Genomic DNA, 22,365 nt, shown 5'->3' on the forward strand with positions numbered 1-22,365 from the left:
CACCATTGCATCAAAGAGAAATAAAATACCTAGGAATAAACCTAACCAAAGAAGTGAAAGACTTATACTCTGAAAACTACAAGTCACTCTTAAGAGAAATTAAAGGGGACACTAATAAATGGAAACTCATCCCATGCTCATGGCTAGGAAGAATTAATATCATCAAAATGGCCATCCTGCCCAAAGCAATATACAGATTTGATGCAATCCCTCTCAAATTACCAGCAACATTCTTCAATGAATTGGAACAAATAATTCAAAAATTCATATGGAAACACCAAAGACCCCGAATAGCCAAAGCAATCCTGAGAAAGAAGAATAAAGTAGGGGGGATCTCACTCCCCAACTTCAAGCTCTACTACAAAGCCATAGTAATCAAGACAATTTGGTACTGGCACAAGAACAGAGCCACAGACCAGTGGAACAGATTAGAGACTCCAGAAATTAACCCAAACATATATGGTCAATTAATATTTGATAAAGGAGCCATGGACATACAATGGCAAAATGACAGTCTCTTCAACAGACGGTGCTGGCAAAACTGGACAGCTACATGTAGGAGAATGAAACTGGACCATTGTCTAACCCCATACACAAGAGTAAATTCAAAATGGATCAAAGACCTGAATGTAAGTCATGAAACCATTAAACTCTTGGAAAAAACCATAGGCAAAAACCTCTTAGACATAAACATGAGTGACCTCTTCTTGAACATATCTCCCCGGGCAAGGAAAACAACACCAAAAATGAGCAAGTGGGACTACATTAAGCTGAAAAGCTTCTGTACAGCGAAAGACACCATCAATAGAACAAAAAGGAACCCTACAGTATGGGAGAATATATTTGAAAATGACAGATCCAATAAAGGCTTGACGTCCAGAATATATAAAGAGCTGACACGCCTCAACAAACAAAAAACAAATGACCCAATTAAAAAATGGGCAGAGGAGCTGAACAGTTCTCTAAAAAAGAAATACAGATGGCCAACAGACACATGAAAAGATGCTCCACATCACTAATTATCAGAGAAATGCAAATTAAAACTACAATGAGGTATCACCTCACACCAGTAAGGATGGCCACCATCCAAAAGACAAACAACAACAAATGCTGGCGAGGCTGTGGAGAAAGGGGAACCCTCCTACACTGCTGGTGGGAATGTAAATTAGTTCAACCATTGTGGAAAGCAGTATGGACGTTCATCAAAATGCTCAAAACAGACCTACCATTTGACCCAGGAATTCCACTCCTAGGAATTTACCCTAAGAACGCAGCAATCAAGTTTGAGAAAGACAGATGCACCCCTATGTTTATCGCAGCACTATTTACAATAGCCAAGAATTGGAAGCAACCTAAGTGTCCATCGGTAGATGAATGGATAAAGAAGATGTGGAACATATACACAATGGAATACTACTCAGCCATAAGAAGTGGAAAAATTCAACCATTTGCAGCAACATGGATGGAGCTGAAGAGTATTATGCTCAGTGAAATAAGCCAAGCGGAGAAAGAGAAATACCAAATGATTTCACTCATCTGAGGAGTATAAGAACAAACAAAAACTGAAGGAACAAAACAGCAGCGGAATTACAGAACCCAAAAATGGACTAACAGGTACCAAAGGCAAAGGACCTGGGGAGAATGGGTGGGCAGGCAGGGATAAGGGGGGGGAGAAGAAGGAGGGTATTAAGATTAGCATGCATGACGGGGAGGGAGAATGGGGAGGATGGGCTGTACAACACACAGAGGACAAGTAGTGATTCTACAACATTTTGCTAAGCTGATGGACAGCAACCGTAATGTGGTTGTTAGGGGGGACCTGATATAGAGGAGAGCATAGTAAACATAGTATTCTTCATGTAGGTGTAGATTAAAGATTTAAAAAAAAAAAAAAGAAAGAAAGAAAGGAAAGGGGGATGACTCCTTGATAGGATAAAACTATTGGTAAATCAAGGATCAATGCATGCTTTAAATATCCTTAATGTTGATCACTTAAAGGGTGTCAGATGATCAGCTATGGAGGTACTCTTTTCTGATAATATTCCTTTCTCTTAATAAAAAAAAAAAAGCAGTTCCTGTGTGCTGACCTCCATTGAGTTCTGCACAGTGGTATAGAGGGCATGTCAAAGTGTGGGCAAAGGGTCTGTTTCTTTCTATGCAGAAGATCAAGGCCTAGCTTGGCTACCCAGAAAATGAACTAAGATACGATATGAGGAGGAGCTTCCGGCATCAGCACTCTCCGGAGGACTTGTGCCAGAGGGATGATCATCAAAAAGCCTCCACAGGGATCTGGGCGATGCTGTGGTTGTGGCTGCATCCACCCCACCGTTTCCTGGACTTCCCATTGGAATGGGGAGGGAGATGTCTAGGCTTGCATGTGCATACAGTGAGACAACAAATTTGACCGAATCTGTACTCTTGGAACTCAACCAGGAGTTGGGAGGGGTGCAAGTTGTAGCACTCCAAAATCTTATGACTATAGACTATCTACGGTTAAAAGAACATATGGGATGTGAACAAATCCCAGAAATGGGCTGCTTCAATTTACTGATTTCTCTTAGACTGTTCAAGTACAGTTGGACAATATCCATCATATCATAGACAAATTTTCACAAATGCCTAGGGTGCCTAAATGGTTTTCTTGGCTCCACTGGAGATGGATGGTAATTGTAGATTTGCTTTGTTTATGTCACCGTATTCCTATTATGTTAATATGTGAGCGCAAGTTAGTTGGTAGTTTAAAACCTATACATGATTAAGGTACTCTACAAAAAGATATGTCAAAGAAATAATCAATCCTCCCATGTTTTCTTCCATATGCTACCTCTATAGCTTTCCTTCTTCCTTCCTAATTACAAACCTTAAATAGAATTCATTCCTCATATCGAATTTACTGAGTATCATAATTCCTCCAGGTGGTAAAGATACCTTGAGACAAGTGCTGGGCATAGAAGCCACAGGGCATAAATCTGAAAGAAGTAAAAAGCTAACCTTTTCAAACAATATGGCTTCTCTCTCACTTACCAACTTTACATTTCCCTGTATGGCCCCGGAAGATGACTGGTTAGCCAGAGACGGGTAAGATTCCTCAAGGGAGGAACAACCTAAGACAGGCACATTCGCAGGGGGCCATCAGGTGAGAAATTGGGAATCAACAGAAGTGAGGCTTAGAACCTCACCCCCCCTGTTTTGAGAGAAATCTTCTGCATCCGTGGATGTTTTAAGGCCCTTGTCTAGCTTGGATTAACACTTAGTCTACAGGCACACACCTGATCATTTACAATTGCTCTCTTACAGCACTAAACTATATTTTCTACCTTTATCTTGCCTCTTCCTACCACTTTAGTATCTTATTAAAAATAATAATAGAGAAATGTGGTATCCACATACAAATCAAGTATAAAAATCAAACGAATATTCATATTTGACCTGATTGTTTATAGTTCATAATGCATGATCAAAACTGAAAGTTTCTGTGATGAATGCCCTTGTACTGTTCACCGTATAGGAACTTATTCACTATGTAAGAATTTGTTCACCATGTAAGAACTTGTTCGTTATGCTTCAGAAGATTGGAAACTGATGAGAATTGGGCTTGGGGTGGATTAATGATTGTGCATTGAGCATTGAGTCCCTTATACAGAATTTTATTGTTGTTAACAACCATTTGATCAATAAATATGAGAGATGCCCTCAAAAAAATAAAAGAGGAAGGATGGAACAGGATAACTTTCCTGGCAGAGAAAGTAGCACAAAAGGTGTGAGAGTGGTGAGTTGGAGGAACTTCCTGTAATCTGAAATGAGTAATACCTGAGAAGTGTAATGGGAGGTCAAGAGAGGAGATTGATAACTCAAATGTGGGTCATATTATGGAAGATTTTGAGTACATTACCAGAAATTTAGGGTATGATGTTGGCAGTGTTTTTACCAAAAAAGGTTTTAAGATGGGAATGATATGATGTGTTCTGGGTTTTCAAAATATAATCTGAGTTTTGCCCAAGTAATATGCATGCTTTTTGAACGTGGCACTGCCATTATGCTCAACTGTGAGCTTCTCAGAGACAGAGTTTCCTATCACCCACTAGAGATTAATAAGCGTGAATCTCTGCAAGTGGGACCTGGAGTTCTGAATTTTGAAAATGTTCTCTAGGTGATTCATATTAGCTCACTTGGAAATCACGGATCTAAATTGTGGTCAAAAAATTTAACTTTGCTTAACTTTGTTTCACCACCTTGCAGACTGGTAACACCACCAACAAAGATGGATCTAACCATAAGGCAGAAAGTGGAGCTCTAATAGAAGCTGCAAAGTCAAAGATTCATCAGGTAGTGTAAACTTTACATGTAGGAATGATAAAGAATGTGATCTTTGAGAGCAGTAAACAATTCAAGACGTGTATGTTTATTTGGCTTTGAAGTATTATAGTGTAGAAGGATGTTTATCCTTCTAAATATATTTTGCTTAAGGTGATAATGCAACATCATTTCTTTTAATTACTATCTTGAGAGAAGTGACTTGGAAATGTATTAGATGATAAAATCTATTTGTAGAATTTTAAATTTGTTGTTCATTATTCATGTGCAGATAACAGTCGATAGGATTTTTTTTGGTATCATTAATCTACAATTACATGAGGAACATTATGTTTACTAAACTCCCCCTATCACCGAGTTCCCCCCACATACCCCATTGCAGTCACTGTCCATCAGTGTAGTATGATGCTGTAGAATCACTACTTGTCTTCTCTGTGTTGTGCAGCCCTCCCTGGGTCCCCCACCCCCACATCATACATGCTAATCCTAATGCCCCCTTTATTCCCTCCCCCCCTTATCCCTCCCTTCCCACCCATCCTCCCCTGTCCCTTTCCCTTTGGTAACTGTTAGTCCATTCATGCGTTCTGTGAGTCTGCTGCTGTTTTGTTCCTTCAGTTTTGTTCTTTGTTCTTATACTCCACAGATGAGTGAAATCATCTGATACTTGGCTTTCTCCACCTGGCTTATTTCAGTGAACATAATACCCTCTAGCTCCATCCATGTTGTTGCAGATGGTAGGAATTGTCTTCTTCTTATGCTGAATAATATTCCATTCTGTATATGTACCACATCTTCCTTATCCATTCATCTACTGATGGACACTTAGGTTGGCTCCATTTCTTGGCTATTATAAATAGTGCTGCGATAAACATAGGGGTGCATATGTCTTTCTCAAACTGGGCTGCCTCATTCTTAGGGTAAATTCCTAGCAGTGGAATTCCTGGGTCAAAGGTATTTCTATTTTGAGTTTTTTGAGGAATCTCCATACTGCTTTCCACAGTGGTTGAACTAATTTACATTCCCACCAGCAGTGTAGGAAGGTTCCCCTTTCTCCACATCCTTGCCAACATTTTTTGTTGTTTGTCTTTTGGATGGTTTGGATGGTGGCCATCCTTACTGGTGTGAGGTGATATCTCATTGTGGTTTTAATTTGCATTTCTCTGATGACTAGTGATGTGGAACATCTTTTCATGTGTCTGTTGGCCATCTGGATTTCTTCTTTGGAGAACTGTCTGTTCACATACTGTGCCCATTTTTTAACTGGATTATTTGCTTTTTGTTTGTTGAGGTGGTGAGCTCCTTATATTTTTTGGATGTCAACCCTTTATCGGACCTGTCATTTATGAATATATTATCCATACTGTAGGATGTCTTTTTGTTCCATTGATGGTGTCCGTTGCTGTACAGAAGCTGTTCAGCTTGATATAATCCCACTGGTTCATTTTGCTTTTGTTTCCCTTGCCTGGGGAGATATGTTCATGAAGAAGTCGCTCATGTTTATGTCTAAGAAATTTTTGCCTGTGTTTTTTTCTATGAGTTTTATGGTTTCATGACTTACATTCAGGTCTTTGATCCATTTCAAATTTACTTTTGTGTATGGAGTTAGACAATGATCCAGTTTCGTTCTGTTATATGGAGCTCTCCAGTTTTGCCAACACCAGCTGTTGAAGAGGCTGTCATTTCCCCATTGTAGGTCCATGGTTCCTTTATCGTATATTAATTGACCATATATGTTTGGGTTAATATCTGGACTCTCTTATTTTGTTCCACTGGTCTGTGGTTCTGTTCTTGTGCCAGTACCAAATTGTCTTGATTACTGTGGCTTTGTAGTAGAGCTTGAAGTTGGAAAGCAAAATCCCCTCTGCTTTATTTTACCTTCTCGGAATTACTTCAGCTATTTGGGGTCTTTTGTGGTTCCATATGAATTTTAAAACTATTTGTTCCAGTTCGTTGAAAAATGCTGTTGGTATTTTGATAGGGATTGCATTGAATCATTAGATTGCTTTATGCAGGATGGCCATTTTGACAGTATTCTTCCTAGATCAAGAGCATGGGATGAGTTTCCATCTGTTAGTGTCCTCTTTAATTTCTCTTAAGAGTGTCTTGTAGTTTTCAGGATATAGATCTTCACTTCCTTGGTTAGGTTTATTCCTAGGTATTTTATTCTTTTTGATACAATTGTGAATGGAATTTTTTCCCCCTGATTTCTCTTTCTGCTAGTTCATTGTTAGTGTATAGGAAAGCAACAGATTTCTGTGTATTAATTTTGTATTCTGCAACTTTGCTGAATTCAGATGTTTGTTCTAGTAGTTTTGGAGTGGAGTCTTTAGGGTATTTTATGTATAGTATCATGTCATCTGCAAATAGTGACAGTTTGACTTCTTCTTTACCAATCTGGATGCCTTGTATTTCTTTGTTTTGTCTGATTGCCGTGGCTAGGACCTCCAGTACTATGTTGAATAACAGTGGGGAGAGTGGGCATCCCTGTCTTGTTCCCGATCTTAGAGGAACGGCTTTCAGCTTCTCAATGTTAAGTATGATGTTGGCTGTGGGTTTGTTATATATGACCTTTATTATGTTGAGGTACTTGCCCTCTATACCCATTTTGTTGAGAGTTTTAATCATGAATGGATGTTGAATTTTGTCGAATGCTTTTTCACCATCAATGGAGATGATCATGTGGTTTTTGTCCTTCTTTTTGTTGATGTGGTGTATGATGTTGATGGATTTTCTAATGTTGTTCCATCCTTGCATCCCTGAGATGAATCCCACTTGATCATGGTGTATGATCCTCAATGTATTTTTGAATTCGGTTTGCTAATATTTTGTTGAGTATTTTTGCATCTATGTTCATCAGGTGTATTCGTCTGTAGTTTTCTTTTTTGTTGGGGTCTTTGCCTGGTTTTGGTATTAGGGTGATGTTGGCTTCATAAGATGAGTTTGGAAGTATTCCCTCCTCTCCTATTTTTTGGAAAACTTTAAGGAGAATGGGTATTATGTCTTCTGTATATGTCTGATAAAATTCAGCAGTAAGTCCATCTGGCCTGGGGGTTTTGTTCTTGGGTAGTTTTTTGATTACCTTTTCAATTTCGTTGCTGGTTATTGGTCTGTTTAGATTTTCTGTTTCTTCCTTGGTCAGTCTCGAAAGGTATTTTTCTAGGAAGTTGTCCATTTCTTCTATGCTTTCCAGTTTGTTAGCATATAGATTTTCATAGTATTCTCTAGTAATTCTTTGTATTTCTGTGGGGTCCTTCGTGATTTTTCCTTTCTCGTTTCTGATTCTGTTGATGTGTGTAGATTCTCTTTTTCTCTTAATAAGTTTGGCTAGGGGTTTATCTATTTTGTTTATTTTCTCAAAGAATAAGCTCTTGGTTTCATTGATTTTTTCTTTTGTTTTATTCTTCTCAATTTTATTTATTTCTTCTCTTATATTTATTATGTCCCTACTTCTGCTGACTTTGGGCCTCTTTCTTCTTCTTTTTCCATTTTCAATAATTGTGACTTTAGACTATTCATTTGGAGTTGTTCTTCCTTCTTTAAATATGCCTGGATTGCTATATACTTTCCTCTTAGACCTGCCTTTGCTGCATCCCACAGAAGTTGGTGCTTTGTGTTGTTGTTGTCATTTGTCTCCATATATTGCTTCATCTCTATTTTAATTTGGTCATTGATCCATTGATTATTTAGGAGCATGTTGTTAAGCCTCCATGTGTTTGTGGGCCTTCTTGCTTTCTTTGTACAACTTATTTCTAGTTCTATACCTTTGTGGTCTGAGAAGTTGATTGGTAGAATTTCAATCTTTTTTAATTTACTCAGGCTCTTTTTGTGGCCTAGTGTGTGGTCTATTCTGGAAAATGTTCCATGTGCAGTTGAGAAGAATGTGTATCCTGCTGCTTTTGGGTGTAGAGTTCTGTAGATGTCTGTTAGGTCCATCTGTTCTAGTGTGTTGTTCAGTGCCACTGTGTCCTTCCTGATTTTCTGTCTGGTGGATCTGTCCTTTGGAGTGAGTGTTGTGTTGAAGTCTCTTAGAATGCATGCATTGCATTCTGTTTCCTCCTATAATTCTGTTAGTATTTGTTTCAGATATGTTGGTGCCCCTGTATTGGGTGCATATATATTTATAATGGTTATATCCTCTTGTTAGACTGCTCCCTTTATCATTATGTTATGTCCTTCTTTATCTCTTGTTACTTTCTTTATTTTGAAGTCTATTTTGTCTGATACAAGTACTGCAACACCTGCTTTTTTCTCCCTATTGTTTGCATGAAATATCTTTTTCCATCCCTTCACTTTTAGTCTGTGTATGTCTTTGGGTTTGAGATGAGTCTCTTGTAAGCAGCATATAGATGGGTCATGCTGTTGTATCCATTCTGTTACTCTGTGTCTTTTGATTTGTGCATTCAGCCCATTTACATTTAGGGTGATTATTGAAAGATATGTACTTATTGCCATTGCAGCCTTTAGATTTGTGGTTACCTAAGGTTCAAGGGTAGCTTCTTTACTATCTAATAGTCTAAGTTAAGTCTCTTATTAAGCTATTATAAGCACAGTGTGATTATTCTTTATTTGTCTCCCTTCTTATTCTTCCTCCTCCATTCTTTATATACTAGGTGTTTTATTCTGTACTCTTGTGTTTCTTTTGACTGCTTTTGTTGATAGCTGATTTTATATTTTGTCTTTAGTTTGTATTTGGTTGGTCTGCTTTCTTTGCTGTGATTTTATTTTATCTGGTGACATCTATTTAGCCTTAGGAGTGCTTCCATCTAGAGCATTCCCTTTAAAATATTCTGTAGAGGTGGTTTGTGGGAGGCAAATTCCCTCAACTTTTGCTTGTCTGGAAATTGTTTAATCCCTCCTTCATAGTTAGATGATAATTGTGCTGGATACAGTATTCTTGGTTCAAGGCCCTTCTGTTTCATTGCATTAAATCTATCATGCCATTCTCTTGTGGCCTGTAAGGTTTCTGTTGAGAAGTCTGATTATAGCCTGATGGGTTTTCCTTTGTAGATGATCTTTTTTCTCTCTCTGGCTGCCTTTAATACTCTGTCCTTTTCTTTGATCTTTGCCGTTTTAATTATTATATGTCTTGGTGTTGTCCTCCTTGGGTCCCTTGTATTGGGAGATCTGTGGGCTTCCATTGTCTGAGAGACTACTTCCTCCACCAGTTTGGGGAAGTTTTCAGCAATTATTTCTTCAAAGACACTTTCTTTCCCTTTTTCTCTCTCTTCTTCTGGTACCCCTATAATATGAATATTGTTCTGTTGGGATTGGTCACACAGTTCTCAGTATTCTTTCATTCCTGAAGATCCTTTTATCTCTCTCTGCCTCAGCTTCTCTGTATTCCTGTTCTCTGATTTCTATTCCATTACCAGTCTGTTGTACCTCATCCAGTCTGCTCTTAAGTCCTTCCAGAGATTGTTTCATTTCTGTAATCTCCCTCCTGACTTCATCCCTTAGCTCTTGCATATTTCTCTGCAGGTCCATCAGCATGGTTATGACCTTTGTTTTGAGTTTTTTTTCAGGATGACTGGTTTTATCTATCTCCCCAGACCCTCTCTCTGGGGTTGTCTGTGTGATTTTTGACTGGACCAGATTCTTCTGCCTTTTCATGGCTATAGAGGTGGTCATAGGCAGGTGGTGCATGTGTCAGCTGGGAGAACAAAGTCCCTTTCTGCTTGCTGGTCACTTTGCCCTTCTCCGCTGCCTGTGCTGGTTACCCACACACCAGGAGCAGCCTCTGGGTAAATATTCTGAGCTGCCATGGGCAGGGCAGCCCTAGAGGGTAGCCCAGAGTCCTGCAGGGAGTGGCAGTCGCACTGTTTGTGTTCTCCTGCAAGAACGGCGCCCCTTCATGCCTTGCGCCGGCTTCCTCTCTGTGCGCCAGGCAGCTGTATGCTGGCAGCAGCCTCTGGGTCTGACCTGGGTAGCTGCGCTCTGGGAGGAGACTCTGGGCAGTTGCTATAGGCGGGTCCGCTCTCTGGCTGCCACTGTGGCAGGGCAGCGCCGGCTGGGGGGAATGAATGGCAGACTGCTTATTGCTGTAAGGAGCTTCAAAACTGCGTTTCCACCCATGGGGTTAGGGCGCCTGAAATTCCTCACAATTCCCGGCCTTCTGGGCTGAGTGTGCCAGGACGATTCCATCCAGCTGTTAAGCCCCTGTGCCTTTAAGACTTTCAAAAAGCACCTGCTTTTCTTTTGTTCCCGGGGAGCCAGCTGTGGGGACCTGCTCGCAGATTTTACTTTTCCATTTCTCTAATACCCAGTGCATCATGCAATGTGTGTCTGTGCTCCCCGTGTAGATTACTAGGGCTGGTTATTTAGCAGTCCTGTGCTTCCGCTCCCTCCCCACTCTGATTCTTTTCCTCCCACTGAAGAGCTTGGGTGGGGGGAGTGCTTGGGTCCTGCCAGGTCACGGCTTTTTATCTTACCCTTTCCGTGAGCTGCTGAGTTCTTGCAGATGTAAATGTGGCCTGGCTGTTGTACTGTATCTTCTGGTCTCTCTGTTAGGCGTAGTTGTACTTGTTGTATTTTCAAAAATATATATGGTTTTGGGAGGAGATTTCTGCCATCCTATTCATGCTGCCATCTTGAGCCTCTCTCTTCAGTTGATAGAATTTTTGCTTGGAACTTAAGTATAAATATTATTCCACCTGTTTCTAGTTTTTTAGAGTATGTTTCAAGAATATAGTAAAAATAGATTATTTAAGATAATTTTAAACTTGCTTTTGCAATTAACTGGTATAACTATGTTGTGAACAGACTAGCTTTCATTGTAAACCCACCATAGTTCTTACATATCAGTGTTTTTCCTTTGACACAGTATAAAGTAAGAGCTTATATCCAAATGAAGTCCCTGAAAGCCTGCAAAAGGGAAATCAAGTCAGTAATGAACACAGCTGGAAATGTAAGTTTCATCTTGACTTGCCTTATTTTTTTCAATCTGTAGCATTTGTGTCCTAAAACTTCCTTATTTGGATAATAGGTATTTGTCAGTTTTAAATAATTTATCTTAGTCTTTCATAGGGCATATATGCTATCAGATGGAATCCTTGATATAGAGTTGGGAAGTAGCAATCATACCATTTAATATAGTATTATATTATACTATATTATTTAATATAATATTAAATAAAAATTTAATATAGTATTTTTCTCACTTAAAATTATAACAAGCATTCCCCTTGGTAGGTAGCCTTCAAAACCAATGTTATAAATAGCTATAGTATTCTGTGAGTGGTTTCTCACAATTCACTTAAAGATTTACCGTTATGAGACACTGGGGACTTTTTTTTTTTTTTTAGATTCCTAAAGATTACCTGTCCTGTCCAGTTGTAGTCCAGACCTCCCCTCCCCCATGACCTCTGGCTTCATAGCATCTACAGTGTGTCCAGTGCTAGAGTGTTTGAGGTACAGGTCCTCCTTCCCTGCATGCGCTCCACCCCAGCCCTCCACTGATAAATAATTTTAGGGCTGTAGAGGGAAGAGAAGAATTGTGAACATTTCTTGATCCTTTTAGGAAAACTGTTAATTAAAAGTATGAAATCATAAGAGATACCATTTGTAGTAGGAGTAGTTCAGGAAAATTGATCTTGGAAATCTCAAGCAGGATCCAAATTAGCCACTTGGTCAGTACTCAAGTGTTTTTTGAGAAGAACTAACATACCCTAGACCTGAGCCGGTAGGCTTGGGACTAAGAGGGAAAGGTCTAACTAGCTGGCTAGGCATTATGAGTCTTTTTTATGATGGAAGACATAACACCTGCCTAAAGGATTCCGAAGTCACAGGGGAGAGAGCCAAACAGCAAAAGAAACCATTGTAATACAGTGTAACAGTCATACATAAATCAGGGGAAACGTCCCTGTGTCACTGCTACCTGGATGAAGCCTTGAAAGCCCTCATTTCCTCAGTGATCGGGGGCAGAGCCAAGTATAAATGAGGATTTAGAAGGAAAGCCTGTAGCTAAACTAAAGTGAATAAATGACGACACAGGATTCCACATGTCCTCCTGGGTGGATGTTCAGCCCCCAGATCTCTGCGTGCTTTTGCATTCTAAATAGAATTTAAACCGAAATAGATGGCCCTCTACTATAAGGATCCTTAGAAGTGAAAGGTGGTCTGCGCTCCAAAACAGGATCTTTGTAACAACAAGAGTAGCTCCAAAAATAAGACGTTCTGTGAGGAAATGTTTCTGTTCATAGCCAGACACAGCTTTTTTTTCATAACTGAAAAAACATTTGATTACTTGTCCTTCTTTGAGTCTTAATGAAGGTAGGTACATTTGTATCCTTAAACATAAGGGAGATCACCAGCCTCTCTAACAGGTTTCATTTTCTTAAGATTGTGAGAACAATGAAACATTAGAGAATAGTGTATTATGACCATGACTTAAGTGGCTTTTGTATGCTCTTGCACACATGCCAGCACAACAGTATGGTATGATCCCACATTGGGTATCTGAAAACAAATTATAAGTAACATATTTTCTTTACAGTCTGCACCCTCTCTGTTTCTTAAGAGCAATTTTGAGTACTTAAGAGGCAATTATCGAAAAGCTGTGAAGCTGTTAAATAGTTCAAACATTGCTGAGCATCCAGGATTCATGAAAACAGGTAAAAGAAAATTGTGAAATCTTAATTATTTTCTTCCTGGCTCTTGTTCCTTTTTTTTTGCCCCTAGACTGCTTTGAGTGTGATTTCTGCTAATTTATGTTTTTTAATGAAAATGTTTTATGATTTCTCCAGAAAATTCCTGGCATTTTATTTTATTGCTTGTTTCCATTTTAGAAGAAGCCTCACTTTACTTTTTTTTTCACTTCACATGCTCTTTCATTTTATTTCTTAATATGAGCTTAGAAATTTTGTCCAGGGCACAAGGTCCTTGAGCTTTTGCTTTGTGAAATGAGGTGGTGTTTTTACTTTTCCCTTTTGTTCCGTAAAAGCAGTGAATGATATAATTTCTTTAGACCATTGACTGTATCAAAGATATTTCTGTGAAGTTAGGAAGGTAAGTACTGTTATCTATTCTTGATTCTATTTAGAAAGTTTTAATGAATTGATATTAATAGTAAAGTAGAAAGTAAAACTTACGGCTGTCATTTAAATTCATATCATTGCTATTTTATGGGAAGGAAGGAAGATCAGTTTATTCAAGAAATGAGGTTAACCTATTGAAAATGTTTTGCGCCAAGTTTAAAATGCCAAGAATGAGTATGGTTTTTTTGGTTTAATTTTTTGTTTCTATTCGGGTACATGTGGCAGAATATACCTGCAAACTCCACTCAGTTCAGTGGAGTCATAGAGGATGGAGAAAAGAAGTTCGTTCCATTATATTTCTCTTGAGTATTTTGTTCTCAATACCCATTTTTAGTTCTGCTGAATTTTTATTTTTGGTGTTTTTATTATCACAGTTTCCTCTCAGGCCCACTAGCAGCCAAACACTGAAACAATCTCCAACTAAAACTTTATATGTTTCGTGAAAATTTTGCTTAGGATTGTCTTAACATATATTTCAGAGCTGATATTGTCAACCCCTAGAATGAGTGAGGAGTGAGGAGCAAGGCATATAGTTGGCTAATCAAGAATTATGGTAATCTAATAGGAAAGATTTTCATATGGTTGTATATTTCACATACTGATTTTTTTCATAGGTATTAATTTTGAAATCTTCAATTTGCTTCCCATATGTAAAATTTAGTTTTTGCTGCAAATAAAATATGCTTATTAGTGAAGATTTAATAGTATGTTTCTTAAATTTTTCATCGTGCCACTGCCCAGAAGCAACGTTTTAACATTTTAGTGTATTTCCTACTGTCATTTTTCCTACCTACTTTTTCTCTTTTTAAAATATTATCATTGCTTAGTTTTAAAGTACATCAGAAGCCATCCTTTCATTGTTAGTATTAAGAAACATTGAATATCCTGGTTACTAGTTTTGCCAGCGTAGTCAGGCATTTTATGTCATTGAGGAAAAAGTGGACTATTGTAAATTGTTTTGAAATGTTTGAGAAGCCATTTAGAAAAAGAAAACCAAAGCTTGAATTGCTTTCATCACGCCAAAATAAAATCCAGACAGATGAAGGGTTAAAATGTAAAAATAAAATCACAAAAGCAGCAAAAGAAAACCTAGAAGAATATTTTAATTTTGTAGTGGGGAAGCCTTGATTAAGCACTATCCAAAATCCAAGAGCTATGGAATTTAGAAAAGATTATGAAATTTGACCACATAAAAATATAAAGCTTTTTATGATTAAAAACATAAACACACACACACACACACACTCTCTCTCTCTCTCTCTCTCTGAACCAAATCACAAGACAGATTACAACCTGGCACTTGGAGGAAATATTTGAAATAGATGTGACAGGTTTCTATAACATCTCCCTAACAGGTAACGAATGGGAAAAACATCTATAACCAAATAAAAAATGGATAAAGAACAGAAAGGAGCAGTGTGCAAGATGAGAAATACAAATGCCCGACAAACAGGAGACAGATGCTCATCAGTAGTGATATTTAAAGTGTGAACTACAAGAATAATGGAGACTTAATAGTTAGCAAACAAGAGCAGGATTTTATATATTGTGTACTATATATTCTTGTTATTTTTAATTTAATATATTTTGATTGTTGCCACATATACTGGCTTCATTCTTTCCAGTTTCTACATAATGTTTTGTTGTGCAGATGCAATGCATATATATTATGTTAGTAATAAATATTTTTGTCCTTTGCATTTTTATATCATTTACCTATAATTGTTAAATATTAAATTTAAAAAAACAGGCTAACCGAATCAGTATGCAGGGTTGGTGTATCACCTTTAGTAAAATAGACTTGATAAGAAAAGGATTTCACAGAATTTTCAGGTGTTTCCTAAATTTCAGATGCCTTGTAAACTTCTCTATAGGGACTAAGTGGAATTGCATATAGGATTAACTTACACTAGATAAGCGCAGTTCCTATATGACATGCATCAACAGTAGAGTGTGTATGTGGACAAATGTTCTTGTTTTTCTCTCAGGTGAATGCTTGAGATGCATGTTCTGGAATAATCTTGGCTGCATCCATTTTGCCATGAGCAAGCACAATCTGGGAATTTTCTACTTTAAAAAGGCTCTGCAGGAGAACGACAATGTCTGTGCACAGCCCAGCGCAGGCACTGACCCAAGTAAGCCCATTGCTAGAGGGCAGTTTGCATTTTAGTACTTGAGGAAATCATGATATTAAAAAGCAAGTATCTGGTCAAAATGCATGTCATATGTACCTCCATACAGTGAACACACTGATCCTGCCACAGGTCTGACTTGGGATTTTTAGTAGATGTTGCTACTTCGAATAGCAAGGTATTAGGAGTAATTATCAAAGAAATTCAAATTATATTCACTTTTTCATGGATTTGAAAATCAGTACTGTCATACAGTAATGTTATAATAGTGATATTTTGCTAAGATTTCTTGGCTATGCTGAACTATTATAGCTTCTTCTCAGGGTTTCGTGTTTGGTACTGTTGGCAGCATCTGACCACCTTTTTGCAAATTCCTGAAGTTTATTGCTTCAGTATTCCTATTATATGGCTCCTTGGTCTGAAATGCTAAAAATCAAAGAATGGTTTAGCTTTAAAAATATAAAAAACTATTTAATTTATGAAGAATGTATCCGAAAATGACAAGTGGTCTTACTTTGTTATGGACGGTGAAATTTGAATGAGTGAGTGAGTGAACCATAGTCATTGTATACAGCACATTAATTTTTATTTCCACAGTAGAGTCCCATAAGGCCTAATATTAACTGAATACTCCTGGTTAAGAAAGCACATGACAATAAAATGGTTAATCAAACTGAAAGTCAAGAAGAATAGAAGCATTTTACAGGCTCTCAAAATGTGGAATAGTAGTTTAAGGTTCAGAGGAGTGAGAGTAGGTTCTATCCCTTTTCTTTGCCTTCCTGGAGCATTGTTGTCTGCGGCCTGGCAGATGAGAAGAGACATCCCTGGCCTCACTAGCAGACAGCTGAGGTGACTCTGTAGAATATTTATGGGGTTGGGAATGGAGACCGACACTAGTGTTGGTGTTAAACAAGGTAGTGTTTGTAGTACTTAGTAGAATGTTTTCATTGTCACTGTTATCTTCAATCTAACGATTTGTTCTCATCTAATTTTTACCATTAGGCAAAAAATTTTCAGGAAGACCCATGTGTACATTACTAACCAACAAGAGGTATGAGTTGCTATATAACTGTGGAATTCAGCTTCTTCACATTGGAAGACCTCTTGCCGCCTTTGAGTGTCTGATTGAAGCTGTTCAGGTTTATCACGCAAATCCCCGCCTGTGGCTACGGCTGGCTGAGTGCTGCATTGCTGCCAATAAGGGGGTCAGTGCTGCCTGGGTATCTTTGAACTCTTTCCCCACCCTCCTCCACCCCACCCCAGCCACTTGTTACATGGAAAGCAAAATGTACTTGGAAACATAAAAGACCTCGTCCCTAATTAACACATAGGGAATTTATAGTCTTCTGTTCTTTACCAAGTAGACAAAAAATTTAGTTTCATAAGGTCATGTGTTAACATTCTGTTTCTTGTTTAGTATGGCAACATTTATGAGCAGTCACATTAAAGAGTTGAAGCCAGTATTAAGGCCGTATCTGTTGGAACGGTGGTCTTCTAGCTGAGGGGATGGGGCCATGCCATGTGCTGGCAGGAGTGTAGAATGCACACCGGTGAATAGAGGGGGATTGGCTGTCATGGTAAGGTGGACAGAGCTGCACTTTCTGCAGCGTCTGGGGGCTTTGCTTGTGACTTGGTAGCTGCTTTAGAGTTTATGACTTACTAGGCTGTGTCGCTCTGACACGTTTGTCCACAGTGACTGTGAAAAATAGGTCAGCTTGCATCTGTATCCCTGCCAGGATTATCTCCAAGTGGCAGTTGGTGGAAGCCTTTTGAATCTCAAGTAGGGAGAGGTCAGTGGGAGGTAGGGGAAAGACAGGTTCTGTCAAAACCTCCAAATGTCTGCATCACCTCATTTCCTACCCACCCCCACCCTTGCTGGGCTCTTTGGGTATTTGAAGACTGGGGCTATAACATTCCCATGTCTTGGCCTGGCATCCCTGCCATAGGGATACAAGATGTCTAGGTTCTCTTCCTGCTGCTGGACAGCACTTCCTAGGAACAACTGCTAGAACTAAAGAGTTTAAAGAAGTATGTTTGCCTGTCAGTTTTCACAAATGATACCTAAGTAGTTTATGATTTGAGTAGACCACTGCAAGAAGAGATGAATATTGTCTTTAAAAAGCTTTAATGATTTATTTAATTGTACTTTGCCTTCCAAAAGACAACTTTCTTGTTGGATAATTCTTAAATGAACTGACAATTCTAGTCAGAATTTATACTTTTTAAAAGGATTTCAGAAACTGCTTATTCTCTTTAATCCATTCATGAATTTAAGTATTGGAGGCCTTTGTACTGTTATTGGAAACCAGGGGTTACACCTTCCCAGAAGTAGAGAAGAATAATAAGGTTTAATATTTTCTTTCAAAATTACTTGTTTTTAGAAATAGTGCTTTTAGGGTTGTCTTTGTAGATTTCTTTATGAGGTTTTTTTCCCATTTTCTTAGAAAGTTCTAAATTTTGTAATTTTTTTTTTTCACTCAACAAATTTATTCATTATCTATTACATATCTAAATGGCTATGAACTATATGGGATACCAGGAATGCAAGTCAATAAGGCTTAGGCCAGAAGCCAGGAATCTAGCAGGGGAGTTTAGCAAGTAATGGTAAATATGAGTTGAACAATGATAAAATCAAGATGATAAGTATCTGAAATGTGATACAGAAAACAAACCCTCTTGGAGTTTAGTAGGAGAAATGCCTTAACCAGGATGGAACCTAATGACCAATGCCTCTTGAGACTTCTGGTCTAATTCAGCCGTTAACAAATAATGATGCTAAAACCTTTTCCCTGAACTTGTTTCCATTTCTGCAAAATTAGGTGGCTGGACTATGTAATAGAGAAAGTACCTTCTATCTCCAACCTTCTTATATATATCAATGTTTAGATTTCAATTTAGGCCAGTCATAAAATATTAACCATTTGTCTATATTGGATATCTGGCCAAGCTAAACTGTCAATAGAAAATGGAAAGTTGACAGGAAACAAAGTAAAACTACATTTGTTTCACTGTTTAGTCATTTCTACATTTTATAAACCCTACAAGGAAGGTGTAGTCCACAGAGCATGACTACTTTTGATACATTTCACTGAATAAACTGTCACTTATTTCCATGTGAAATGTGAGGCTCATGTTTATCCCATGAAGCAAGAGTTGGCCCCAATCTTTACCTGTTAAATGTACACAGTGTAATTCTCAATTTAAAACAATCTATAGTCCTTAAATTCACTTCTTTGTCAAATAATAAGTACTTGTGCTGACCTTTATAAAAGATGAACTTTTTTTTTTTTAGTTTCTTAAATTTATTTATTTATTTTTTTCTTGAGAGGGCATCTCTCATATTTATTGATCAAAATGGTTGTTAGCAACAATAAAATTCTGTATAGGGGAGTCAATGCTCAATGCACAATCATTAATCCATCTCAAGCCTAATTCTCGTCAGTCTCCAATCTTCTGAAGCATAACGAACAAGTTCTTACATGGTGAACGAATTCTTACATAGCGAATAAGTTCTTACATGGTGAACAGTACAAGGGCAGTCATTACAGAAACTTTCAGTTTTGATCACGCATTATGAACTATAAACAATCAGGTCAAATATGAATATTCGTTTGATTTTTATACTTGATTTATATGTGGATCCCACATTTCTCCCTTTATTATTATTATTATTTTTATTTTTAATAAAATGCTGAAGTGGTAGGTAGATGCAAGATAAAGGTAGAAAACATAGTTTAGTGTTGTAAGAGAGCAATTGTAGATGATCAGGTGTGTGCCTGTAGACTATGTGCTAATCCAAGCTAGACAAGGGCATTAAAACATCCACGGATGCAGAAGATTTCTCTCAAAACGGGGGGTGAGGTTCTAAGCCTCACCTCTGTTGATCCCCAATTTCTCACCTGATGGCCCCCCTGCGACTGTGCCTGTCTTAGGTTGTTCCTCCCTTGAGGAATCTTACCCGTCTCTGGCTAACCAGTCATCTTCCGGGGCCATACAGGGAAATGTAAAGTTGGTAAGTGAGAGAGAAGCCATATTGTTTGAAAAGGTTACCTTTTTACTTCTTTCAGATTTATGCCCTGTGGCTTCTATGCCCAGCATTTGTCTTGAGGTATCTTTACCACTTGGAGGAATTATGATACTCGGTAAATTTGATATGAGGCACAAATTCTATTTAAGGGTTGTAATTAGGAAGGAAGAAGAAAAGCTATAGAGGTAGCATATGGAAGAAAACATGGGAGGATTGATTATTTCTTTGACATATCTTCTTGTAGAGTAGCTTAAGCATGTACAGGTTTTAAACTACTAACTAAATTGCGCACACACATTAACATAATAGGAATACAGTTACATAACCAAAGCAGATCTATAATTACCATCCATCTCCAGTGAAGCCAAGAAAACCAGTTAGGCACCCTAGGCATTTGTGAAAATTTGTCTATGATATGATGGATATTGTCCAACTGTACTTGAACAGTCTGAGAGAAATCAGACAAATTAAAACAACCTATTCCTGGGACTGTTCCCATCCCATATGTTCTTTTAACCGTAGATAGTCTGTAGTCGTAAGATTTTGGAGCGCTACAACTTGCACTTCTAATTCTTGGTTGAGTTCCAACAGTATAGATCCAGTCAAATTTGTTGTTTTACTGTATGCACAGGCCAGCTTAGATATCTCCTTCTTCATTCCAATGGCAAGTCCAGGAAACGGTGGGATAGACAACTGTAGCAGCGCCTGGATCTTCATTGAGGTTTTTTGATGATCATCTTCTGGTATGAGTTTTCCAGAGAGTGCTGATGTTGGAAGTTCCTCTTTATATCATATCTTAGTTCATTTACTGGGTAGCCCAAATAGACTTTGATCCTCTGTATAAACACAAACAGACCCTTTGCCCACCCTTTGATATGCCCTTTATACCATTGTGTAGAACTCATTGGAGGTCACCACACAGGAACTGCTTTTTTCTTTTTTTAAGAGAAAGGAATATTATCAGAAAAGTGTACCTCCATAGCCGATCATCTGACACCCTTTAAGTGATCAAAATTAAGGATAAGGATATTTAAAACATGCGTTAATCGTTGATTTACCATTAGTTTTATCCTATCAAGGAGTAATCCCCCTTTTCTTTCTTTCTTTTTTTTTTAATCTTTAATCTACACTTACATGAAGAATATTATGTTTACTAGGCTCTCCCCTATACCAGGTCCCCCGTATAAACCACTTTACAGTCACTGTCCATCAGTATAGCAAAATGTTGTAGAATCACTACTTGTCTTCTCTGTGTTCCACAGCGCTCCCCTTTATCCCTCCCCCGCCATGCATGCTAATCTTAATACCCCCTTTCTTCTTCCCCCCTCTTCTCCCTCCCTACCCACCCATCCTCCCTAGTCCCTTTCACTTTGGTACCTGTTAGTCCATTTTTAGGTTCTGTAATTCCGCTGCTGTTTTGTTCCTTCAGTTTTTCCTTTGTTCTTATACTCCACAGATGAGTGAAATCATTTGGTATTTCTCTTTCTCCGCTTGGCTTATTTTCACTGAGCATAATACCCTCCAGCTCCATCCATGTTGCTGCAAATGGTAGGATTTTCCCTCTTCTTATGGTTGAGTAGTATTCCATTGTGTATATGTACCACATCTTCTTTATCCATTCATCTACCGATGGACATTTAGGTTGCTTCCAATTCTTGGCTATTGTAAATAGTGCTGCGATAAACATAGGGGTGCATCTGTCTTTCTCAAACTTGATTGCTGCGTTCTTAGGGTAAATTCCTAGGAGTGGAATTCCTGGGTCAAATGGTAGGTCTGTTTTGAGCATTTTGATGAACCTCCATACTGCTTTCCACAATGGTTGAACTAATTTACATTCCCACCAGCAGTGTAGGAGGGTTCCCCTTTCTCCACAGCCTCGCCAACATTTGTTGTTGTTTGTCTTTTGGATGGCAGCCATCCTTACTGGTGTGAGGTGATATCTCATTGTAGCTTTAATTTGCATTTCTCTGATAATTAGCAATGTGGAGTATCTTTTCATGTGTCTGTTGGCCATCTGTATTTCTTTTTTGGAGAACTGTCTGTTCAGTTCCTCTGCCCATTTTTTAATTGGGTCATTTGTTTTTTGTTTGTTGAGGCATGTCAGCTCTTTATATATTTTGGACGTCAAGCCTTTATCAGGGCTGTCATTTTCAAATATATTCTCCCATACTGTAGGGTTCCTTTTTGTTCTATTGATGGTGTCTTTCGCTGTACAGAAGCTTTTCAGCTTAATGTAGTCCCACTTGCTAATTTTTGCTGTTGTTTTCCTTGCCCAGGGAGATATGTTCAAGAAGAGGTCACTCATGTTTATGTCTAAGAGGTTTTTGCCTATGTTTTTTTCCAAGAGTTTTATGGTTTCATGACTTACATTCAGGTCTTTGATCCATTTTGAATTTACTCTTGTGTATGGGGTTAGACAATGGTCCAGTTTCATTCTCCTACATGTAGCTCTCCAGTTTGCCAGCACCATCTGTTGAAGAGACTGTCATTTTGCCATTGTATGTCCATGGCTCCTTTATCAAATATTAATTGACCATATATATTTGGGTTAATTTCTGGAGTCTCTAATCTGTTCCACTGGTCTGTGGCTCTGTTCTTGTGCCAGTACCAAATTGTCTTGATTACTATGGCTTTGTAGTAGAGCTTGAGGTTGGGGAGTGAGATCCCCCCTACTTTATTCTTCTTTCTCAGGATTGCTTTGGCTATTCGGGGTCTTTGGTGTTTCCATATGAATTTTTGAATTATTTGTTCCAATTCATTGAAGAATGTTGCTGGTAATTTGAGAGCGATTGCATCAAATCTGTATATTGCTTTGGGCAGGATGGCCATTTTGACGATATTAATTCTTCCTAGCCATGAG

At 38.3% G+C, this 22,365-nt stretch overlaps 1 protein-coding gene across 6 annotated transcripts in view; it reads left to right on the forward strand.

The window, feature by feature from the left end:
• Positions 1 to 22,365, forward strand: part of CNOT10 (CCR4-NOT transcription complex subunit 10) — a 95,535-nt gene that overhangs the window by 37,201 nt on the left and 35,969 nt on the right. For 5 of the 6 annotated variants that reach the window (XR_012125898.1, XM_037008639.2, XM_037008637.2 and 2 more), the window contains 5 exons: positions 4,240 to 4,326; positions 11,135 to 11,218; positions 12,806 to 12,923; positions 15,335 to 15,481; positions 16,481 to 16,683. Coding sequence is in view for 5 of the 6 variants with exons in the window: in XM_037008639.2 (XP_036864534.2) it covers positions 4,240 to 4,326; positions 11,135 to 11,218; positions 12,806 to 12,923; positions 15,335 to 15,481; positions 16,481 to 16,683 (639 nt within the window). In the remaining variant the exon portion in view is untranslated. The remainder of the gene's footprint in view (positions 1 to 4,239; positions 4,327 to 11,134; positions 11,219 to 12,805; positions 12,924 to 15,334; positions 15,482 to 16,480; positions 16,684 to 22,365) is intronic. The other variant, XM_037008641.2, reaches the window with a different exon arrangement.

This window comes from Manis javanica, chromosome 15 (assembly GCF_040802235.1).
Source record: "Manis javanica isolate MJ-LG chromosome 15, MJ_LKY, whole genome shotgun sequence".
Lineage (NCBI taxonomy): Eukaryota > Metazoa > Chordata > Mammalia > Pholidota > Manidae > Manis > Manis javanica.